The 9,542-nt window shown below is 38.1% G+C and overlaps 1 protein-coding gene across 2 annotated transcripts; it reads right to left on the minus strand.

Moving 5' to 3' along the window:
* Nucleotides 1-4,201: 4,201 nt before the first annotated feature.
* On the minus strand, nt 4,202-6,572 carry LOC113028507 (signal-regulatory protein beta-2-like). Of its 2 annotated transcripts, XM_026178842.2 has the most exons (6): nt 6,253-6,572; nt 5,776-6,099; nt 5,248-5,589; nt 4,854-4,982; nt 4,716-4,759; nt 4,202-4,619 (listed from the first exon to the last, which is right to left on the minus strand). In XM_026178842.2, exons 1-6 carry the CDS (start codon nt 6,293-6,295, stop codon nt 4,488-4,490), a joined length of 1,014 nt encoding a protein of 337 aa, XP_026034627.2. In that variant the 5' UTR covers nt 6,296-6,572; the 3' UTR covers nt 4,202-4,487. The 2 variants fall into 2 exon arrangements, with proteins under 2 accessions (XP_026034627.2, XP_026034617.2); XM_026178832.2 differs by lacking the exon at nt 4,716-4,759.
* Nucleotides 6,573-9,542: the final 2,970 nt, after the last annotated feature.

A 9,542-nucleotide genomic window follows, 5' to 3' on the forward strand; every position in this document is an offset into this window, starting at 1 on the left:
ATTTCAGCTAGAAGAGGAGGTGGGATTGTTTTAGACTAACCTGTAAAATGCTGCTGATTGGTTATCAAACAGGTCATTTCAGAAATCGTCTTCCTGTCACATTAGTCCGATCCTTCATTTTGTAAAACATCACTTGTCTTTTAGCTTTCATCACAGTTATCCAAGTTGTTTACTTTTTTCGTTTGATGGTTGTTTTGAATGTTTTTGTGTACAAGTTGTGTTCTGACTGATTGGTCTTCTGGTCTTTTGACTTGAACACTGGTAGCTTTGTTTTGTCATATGTACTTCATTCTGCTTATGTCGTGCCTCAAGGCACGTCATGCTGTAGGTTACAGAACCTACAGTATTTGGAGGAAAAGCTCAACAAATGACCCCCTATAATTAACCACTTTGAGTTGGTGAGAAGGATAAACTAAGTTTTAACAGGAACAAACCTCTGTCAGAACCAGGTTTAGGTAGTGGCAATCTACCATGACCGTTTCTGTGCTATGTTGAATTCTTTAACCAGACTGAAACACTTCAAATAAGTCAATTATCTGCCAATGATCATTTGAAATGGTTTCTCAGCGGCTTCTTCTCTGACTCCACCTTATGGTAGAGCTGCTCTTCCAAGTTTATTCTCTCCCACACCTGCAAGTTATTATCCATGTTGAGACTGCTACCTTAAGGACCAGCTGTGCCAGTGATTCTCTGCCAGACCATTCTGTCCATTTTAATAATTCTTGGATCTGCACCCCACTCGCTCATCAGAAGCTCATCAGCTGTGTGGACTTTCACTGGTGGCTTTGCACCCTGTGCTGACCTCCATCTCTGTCAGTACATAGACGTCAACCCAAGAACAGATTCAAAACAGAGGAAACAGCAATATAGGTTTTCACAAGCTTAATTGCTAAACACAGGACTAAACAGTGACATGAGGGAGAGAAGCTTGGCGGAGAGTCAGAAACTGTAAACAAAGGTTTGTTTCTACATGAGCTTTGATCATTCTCTGTAAGATTAAGCTCAGCTATTGAACGGCGTATATTTTAAAGTAAAGGCTTTAAAACCAAGTTAGTACAAACGTCACTAATGTCACATGACTTTGCCGACATGTGGCCAACAGGAATGTTTTCATGTTCTTCGTTATTAAACATTTGCACATAAATAAGTGACATAATATTCAGTACTTACTTAAAGTTTACTCTTCGGACGCCCCTCATCCGCCGTTTTTTTTCGGTAAAATTATCCACACCCATCACCGCCCTATGCATTCTGGGATATGTTGGGCCATGAAGTCTACACCGCCACGTCCTTGAAATTCAGGGAAATGAAGGACGCATTTGAGGCAGCCTTCGAATTGGGACAGCCTTCGTCGCGTCGCTGTGACGTAATCGGCCTTAAAATGCGGCCTTTAAGGCTGCAGACGCTGAATTGGGATACATCTGCTTGTTTCTTGAGAATGTGGAATATAATTTTCAGTCATCATACTGGTTATGTGAAATAGGCATTAACTCTATCAATTATACTGGGGTTTTCTTGGTTGATTGTTTTATTTCACTTTATGAAAAACAATCACAATTGTGATACATGGAAACTTTAGCATTGCTATGATTTTGCTTTCAACCAAGCATGTACAAAGAGGCCTTTCTTCCTCTTATACTTCCTCTCTCTTCCTTTTCTCTCTCTTTCTGTAATATCAAGTAACAGCTACCACTGTTTTATCAAAAAGCAATAGGTGTGAAAAGGTTAGACGCATCCTCACACCTTTTTCTCCCTCATGAGCTGACCGTTTCACACTTTCATGTTTTTTGTGTTTGTTTGTAGTTACAGAGAGAACTATCAACAAAGAGAAGGTAAAGTGCAAATCATTAACCAACCACACACTGGAGATTTTAGTAAAAATGCTATGATGGGAAATCTCATGAACCGTTGATACTTGAACTGTTCCAGAAAGTCATGGGGATAATCGAGATGTTTTCTGGTAAAATGTGAGATCAGCCTTTGTGTTCTTTTTGATTAGCACTTTTTTTTCCCACCTTGGAGCCCTACATAGACTCAATATTTTCCAGGTCTCTTTCTTATTATTAAATGATGGTCACTGATGTTAACTGAAGAATGTAGTTCTCTAGATGTTGTGCCTGCAGATCTAGATGTTGTTATTGGCTCAGAACAATATCTCATTTCTTATTTTTGCGGCCCAGATTCATACTGCAGAGATCTCTCAATGATTCCCTTTGATTTTGACCTTGGTGGCAATGTTGCTTTTGACTCAAATGTAATTTACAAGATAGAAAAGTGAATTCTTACCCGTTTTGCTTACTGCTAATAATAATAATAATAATAATAATACATTTTATTTAAATAGCGCCTTTCAAAGCACCCAAGGACACTGTACAACAGATAAAAACTGGAAATATACACAATGGTAAAAATAGAAGATAAAAGTTAAAACATACAGAAATTTAAGAATAGGCAATTTTAAACAGATGAGTTTTGAGGGTGGACTTAAAAAGAGAGAATGAACTAATATTTCTGAGGTCCGGGGGTAGGGAATTCCAAAGTCGAGGGGCAGAGCAGCTAAAGGCCCTCCCTCCCATTGTGATCAGACGAGCAGAGGGAACAGAGAGAGAAAGAGAAGATGAAGATCTGAGGCAGCGGGATGGGAGCTTCATCTGTAATAAGTCAGAGAGGTACGGTGGAGAGAGAGAATGAATAGCCTTGAATGTATACAGAATTATTTTAAAATGGATGCGAAATTTGACCGGGAGCCAGTGAAGTTGCTTCAGGATTGGGGAGATGTGGTGGGTAGAAGAAGTCCTAGTAATAATACGGGCAGCAGAGTTTAAATTTGATAAAAGAGGATGAATCAGCATACATTTTTCTAATGAACCCTGAAACAAGACGCATGAAATGAAAGTCTGCAAAATGTGTCACTTCTGCTGGAAGACTGAAAAGCATTCACTTGTCCACATGTCTATTAGCTAATTATAGGCCTGTTTCCAAGCTTCCTTTACTTTCCAAGGTTTTAGAGAAAATGACATTAAAGTGTGGTTGGCTTTAAACTTTTTAAATTTTAATGAAAAGAAAACAGAGGTGTTGTGTTTGGACCCAGTTGTCCCGGTGAGTCGTCCTCTGTTGATTTGGGACCCTTGGAAGTTTATTTTAAACCTGTTATTACTGACCTTGGTTTTAAGTTGGACAGACAAGTTAGAGCAGTGGTGAAGTCCAGTTTTTAACCTTTAAGGTGACTGGCAAAAGTGAAGTCTTTTCTTTCTAACCAGCACCTTCAAAAAGTGATCCATGCTTTTATTTCTTCCCGTCTGGACTACTGTAACGCACTTTATGTGTGGGCCAGTCAGTCGCTGCTCTCACGTCTGCTGCTGGTTCAAAATGTCACTGCTCACCCTGTCGGTCTCTTAGGTCAGCTGACCAGCTGCTCCTGGAAGTACCAAGATCCAGGAGGAAGCTCCGAGGGGACAGGGCCTTTTCTATCGTGGCTCCTAAATTATGGAATAACCTGTCCTTGCACGTTAGAGAGGCGCCTTCACTGTCCACTTTTAAAACACGTCTTAAAACTAGTTTTTATTCGTTGGCTTTTGACCTCAGTGAGACTTAGTTTCTCTTGTAATTATATTAATTATTTGAATGCCTTATAAGCTTATATTTTATATATTTTTCTTTTATTTGGCTTTTATTTATATCTTATGTAATTTTATTATGTAGCTTAAATGTACATAACTTTGTGTCAGCTGTGGCTCTTTTAAAGTGCTTTATAAATAAAGGTGATGATGATGATGATGATGATGATGATGATGATGATGATGTGAGACAAAATTAATTTACACTTGCAGGTACAGGAATTATGTGGAATGATGAAAGCTGTGCCTCTAGTCTGTACAAAACTATGGATGGGAATTACATGTGAAATCCTGTTTTGTGAACAAACTAAAGTGGAAAAAATTGCATTTATTTTTGTATTTTCCCTTCTTAGCAAGGCAAAACACAACTTTGTCAAACTTCTCTAAAGGTTAGATCTTTGACTAAAAGTAGTAAAGCTAATACAAATCACTACTTTTAATTTTATCAACACATTATCATTAAATTCCCTATTAATAGCACACTATTTCTAGCATAGTATGCATGTTAGCCATGTGATAGACTGACAGCCTATCCAGGGTGGTCATCTATTAAAGCCTATTTATAGAATAATTTCACAAACAAATTTCTCTTTTAAGCATTATATTTATTCATGTTGCAGAATTTTAGCACAGTTGATACATTAGAGAACTGAAATTACATTTCTGCTTTTGACTTTTGCACACAGTTCATGCAACAGCATTCATGCATCAATGCAGTGTGTGCAGATAATTCAATCTAAATACAAATAAGCATGCTGATATAACATATACTGTATTGAATACTAAAAGAGATAAGAAGCCCATTATTAAAAAGCAAACATCAGCTCGATTATTGCATACCGGGAGATACTCAATAGGCTAGCTAATTCACTAATCCAGCCCCAAAGCCTTACAAGCCATGTAGAGTCGCTGCCTTTTCGACATTTTTCCATCTTTTAATGCACCTCTCTCAGCTTTCATCAGGGTAAAGACAGCAGCAGAAAACATCCATGTGTCCTTATTCTAGGAAAATCAATCAAAGAAAAATATGGGAAATGTTAAAACCTAAACACAATTAGGCTTTTTAAATTAGGACAGCCCTAGTTTTAAGTACTTTACCTGTTGTCTTCTCTGATCACTAAAGTTTTCCTGCAGAACAGCAACTTAATTGCAGAATAATACAGATAACAATGAATTCAAATTAAAAACATTTTACTTAAATTCATTGATGAGATTGCTATGATTAACTTTAATTACCTTCACAGTTATCCATGCTGTTTTTCTTTGATGTGCAAATAAGGACAGCTATAACAATCAGACATATCGCCAGTAAAGCACACAGTAGAAAAATAACTGTGCTGGCGCTCTTTGACCATGAGTAGTCTCCTGGAACGACAAAGAAAAAAACAAAACATGTGTTTGTTAGTTTATAATTTTTTTCCCTTTTTGAAGTAATGGAAAGCAGAATGATACAATTTTCCCTTTAGAGTGGATGCAAAATTAAATAAGTTTAATGTCATCTCCTAATGAGATTGCTGTGAAATAGAAAATACTTGTTTTACACCAAAATGCTGCTAAATTCAGCTGAAATTTACAAATTTTAAACTTAAATAGTCTAATTTTCAAATTAAAAGATGAGTGGTACAGGTACCGTGAATATCCAGTTTAGTTCCATTTCCAAATAATATCTCTCCACATGTGGCCACAGCACAGTAGTAAGTCCCAGCATCGGAGGAGCTGACGTTCTTAGAGAAGTGATAAACACATGTCCTCTGAGTATCAGATCTTTTCTCACATTCATTATGTGTATTAGCGTAAATGACTGGATGAGATTCATGAGATCTGTCTCTGAACCAAAGAACTCTGAGACCTCCTGGACACGTCTTGTTGACAGAGTGAGAGACTGAACACTGGAAAGTCACTGTGTCTCCTGGATGGATTGGATTTGATCCTGTCAGCTGTTGAACAACTACTGATGCTTTCTGATTGTTTCCTGTGTAATAAAAATGCAAAGACATTACGCTGTCATAGTAGCTGAAAAATATTGTAAATGAGTGTTACGTTCCCCTTAAAAGGTTCAGGGGATGAGGGGGATGTAACAAAATGTGTCCAGGTCGAAAAAAGGAGACAGAGAGGCAAAAGAGCTTTTTTAAAGCTTATATTAAGGATGTACACTTACCTTTTACAAACAAATATGTGCCACTCCAGTTAGTCCTAATCCACTCTGTGAGCCCACAGTGATAGATTCCCTCGTCCTCTTGGACGGTCTTCAAAATAGTCACATTGCTGAAATTGTTATCATTATGTTCCTCAAATCTTGATTTAGAAAATGCAGGACCATATTCCGCTGGTGTAGATTTAAACGATGTCATAATTAACTTTAGGGTATCCCCGTGATTCTGCTTGTACCAGTGGACTTCTCCACTCTGGAGCCCTTTGGGCAAAGCACATGTTAAGGTAACTGGTTGACCAAGTTGAACTGTTTTCACTGGAACCAGAGAATCTGAGGTAAAATAAATAAAATTAAAAAAACATTAAAAAGCATTATGTACATGTAAAAGTCATCTCACAGATTGTTTATTCTAATAGTCCTCTATTGGTTAGCGTGTACAAGCGAAGACAATTATTAGAGAGAATAATTTAAAAAAGCACTTACATCCTCGATGAAGAAAAATCAGTGTAATCCATACCGTGATCATCTTGACAGTGTCTTTTGTTAAGGATGTTATTCATATTTTAGTGAGTGAAGGAGGTGGGATGGCCATACCTTTGGTGTAAAATGCATCTGATTGGTTATCAGATTCAAAGCACACTTCCTGTCCTTGGCTTAATGAAACAAGGCTGTCATTCAGCTCTCATTGCAGCTGTCCACATTAATTACTGTTTGTTTTTTTCGTTGGAAGGCCGGTTTGTGTATGAGTTCTATTCTGAATTCCAGTCTTTCAACTTAAAAGAACTACTGCTGTTTGCGATATGTACTTTACTGCAAGAAACGTATTACATTGTGCATCTTAGAGGAACACTATACATATGAAGGGGCACAAAATAAATTTTTCCTTGAAAGAAGTATAGATCAGGCTGACCGAATGTTGCCTTTAAAAGTGGTTTTGCACCTGTAAAAACCAGAATTAGTCTATTTTCTTAACAGATATCAAAGTATATCGTGTGAAAAGAAAAACAAAATCGCACATAATCACAGAGGAAGAATCAGAATAATGCTGATCTTAAACTACACGATTTAAGCTAAAAATGTACTCACTCACATAAACAACAACAGTTGTACTGCAAAGTAATTCTGGCAGACTTTGTATAACAACAGAGCTGTGTAAGGAAGAGAGAAAGCTGTGCTGGTTGGTGGGTTCTTAGAGGAGTGGAATGAAGACAGGCGAGCTTTTTACCAGAGAGCGTAGAAAGTGGAGAACTAACCATCACACTAAAAAGTGCAAGAGAAAAATCTGACACATGGGAACCTTTATGATCCAATTTGAATTGGGTCATAAAGGTTGTAACTAGGGATGGGTATCGTTTAGGTTTTATCCGATACCGGTGCCAAACCGGTACTTTTGAAACGGTGCCGGTGCTTAAACGGTGCTCAAACCGGTGCTTAAAGAATGGAGAACACAAACTTTGTCCAAAAACCTCTCATGTTCAGCTGGTTTTTTTGTAAAAAGATAACAATGTTAGCCTTTTCTGCAGCTATGGGGCATATATGGTATCACTCTTGGCTGGAAGCAGTGCTTAAACAATGGAAAAAACACAAACTTTGTCCAAAAACCTCTCGTGTTTAGCTGTTTTCCACTTTTTCTTTGGTCATTTTAGCCTTTTTGGCCAGGGTGAAGGGAGTATCTGCCATCAAACAAGAAGACAGCCGCATGTAGCTATGATGGTGTTTGCTAGTTCACCTTACATGCATTAATGTAATAACGTGGTTAGCCTACTCAACGTAAATTATACACGAACAACATTAAACTACTCACGCAGAGAAGAACGGCTGCTGCTTTCATCAGATTTGAGGTGTTACCTCCTTTGACAGTATCACAGTATCAGCTTAAAGCACTTGTTGCAGGCTGCTGGGTTTGCATCTTTTGCTGTGAAGTACATCCAGACTTTTGACCGCTTCGCCTTGGGCATTTTTAATCTGTAGCTCTGCTCTAAAAGAACGTATGTACCTGGACCCGCCTACTATCCTCGGAAACGTAAAATGATTGGCTGGAATCCAAAGTGTATCACATCTCAGGTAAAAAAAAACACCTAAATAAAGCACCAAAATGTGCGCTGCTGTTTGGTCTGGTTACTACCGTTTATGTCAGAACCGGTGCCATCATGGCACCGGATACTGGTACCCATCCCTAGTTGTAACACATATAAGGCATGAATGCTATTTAGTAAGCTTAAATATTGCTGGGACTCGATGACTTCATCTTGGGTGTATACTTTGTTTGTACTGCCAGGTCTACGCCCAAACAGACAAGACATGAAAATTGTGAGAAATGAGGTTGGACTAGAAGTAACTGACTTTAGTAACGAAATGTGAAAAGCAAAGTGTTTAGGACAATAAAGGAAAATAAAGCAAGAGAAGAGTTTCTCAGAATTTGTCACCAAAATATTAATCTTGAAAAAAAAAAACGGTTTTGTGGTCTAATGGCAGAAAGTGGTGAGAGTAAGTTCACAATTTTTTCTCCTTTTTTTCAGCGTGTGGGGGGGAAATGGGTCTAAAACATCGATACTGCTTCTTACTAATAGATATAAAGCAAATATTAGAGCAATACTGAATAAACCAACTCTTTTTCCTGTCCTGTTTAATCCATTGATTAGTGGCTTAATTGATTATGTAGCTTAGGAAGCTGTGCAGCTAACAGGTCACACAACATACCAGGCTACCAGAGCAAGTGACTCCGGTAAGGCCAGCGGGAGAGGACTGTGTGTGTATACAAACAACAGAAGGTGCACACACACTAAGATTACCAACACTCAGTGCTCCCTGGACTTGAAGTATTTGACTGTTACGTGTCGCCCCTTTTATCTACCTGGAGAACTCAGGGGTAATGATTACTACTGTAATACTTTAGCCACCTGCTAAATGCTATTAGCAAGCAACATCCTTAACATGGTGAAACCAACTGCTAGAGTTCTAGTGAGGCCCAAGAGAACATCTGAACAGCTTTGGGGCTGCTTTGATTGAACTGACTGGTCTAGTTTTAAGGATGATGACATCTACACTTACACTGTACTCCTCTATTATAAGAAGTTGTATCGACACGATCACTACCACAAAACATATTTCCCTTCTCTAACAACAAGCTGTGGATAATGAAAGATGTCCGAGTCCTGCTTAAGGCCCTTAACATGGTTTTCAGATCTGATGGCATACAACAATATAGTGTTGTCAGGTCTGGTTTGAAGAGGGGCATCAGAGATGCCAAGGTAGATGGATTGATTATTTTATAGCACATTTCTACTCTGTCTGAGACTTAAAGAGACGTGACTTAAAGCGTTTTATGTTCACTTCCCACTGCCTTGAGGAAGTCACAAAGATCTTAAAGGACTCATCCCATCCTACCCATCATCTGTTCAACCTGGTGCTCTCCATCAGTAAAACCACAGACAGATTGTCTAACTGTTTTTAATCATTTTTTAAGTCATCAAATATTAAAATATTAGTTATATGAAGTATTTGCAAGGTAAATCATTGTCGAAACAAAAAAACCCCAAACAGGTTGGATCACTATTTTGAGAAAGAAAAGAAATAAAGAGAAGAGAACAAAACAAAAAAATAAGGACAGAAGCAAATATTTTTTAGTGCACTGCATTTGTAAGTTCGTCATTCGTATAACCACAGTAAACATGTGCTGCTCACATTGAACATCATGTGTGCTTCAGTTTAATTGTTCTTTAAATGTTGTCCTGACTACCTGCTTGGCAGACCACAGTACTCACCACAGTGAA

This window comes from Astatotilapia calliptera, chromosome 2 (genome assembly GCF_964374335.1).
Source record: "Astatotilapia calliptera chromosome 2, fAstCal68.1, whole genome shotgun sequence".
Taxonomy (NCBI): Eukaryota; Metazoa; Chordata; class Actinopteri; order Cichliformes; family Cichlidae; genus Astatotilapia; species Astatotilapia calliptera.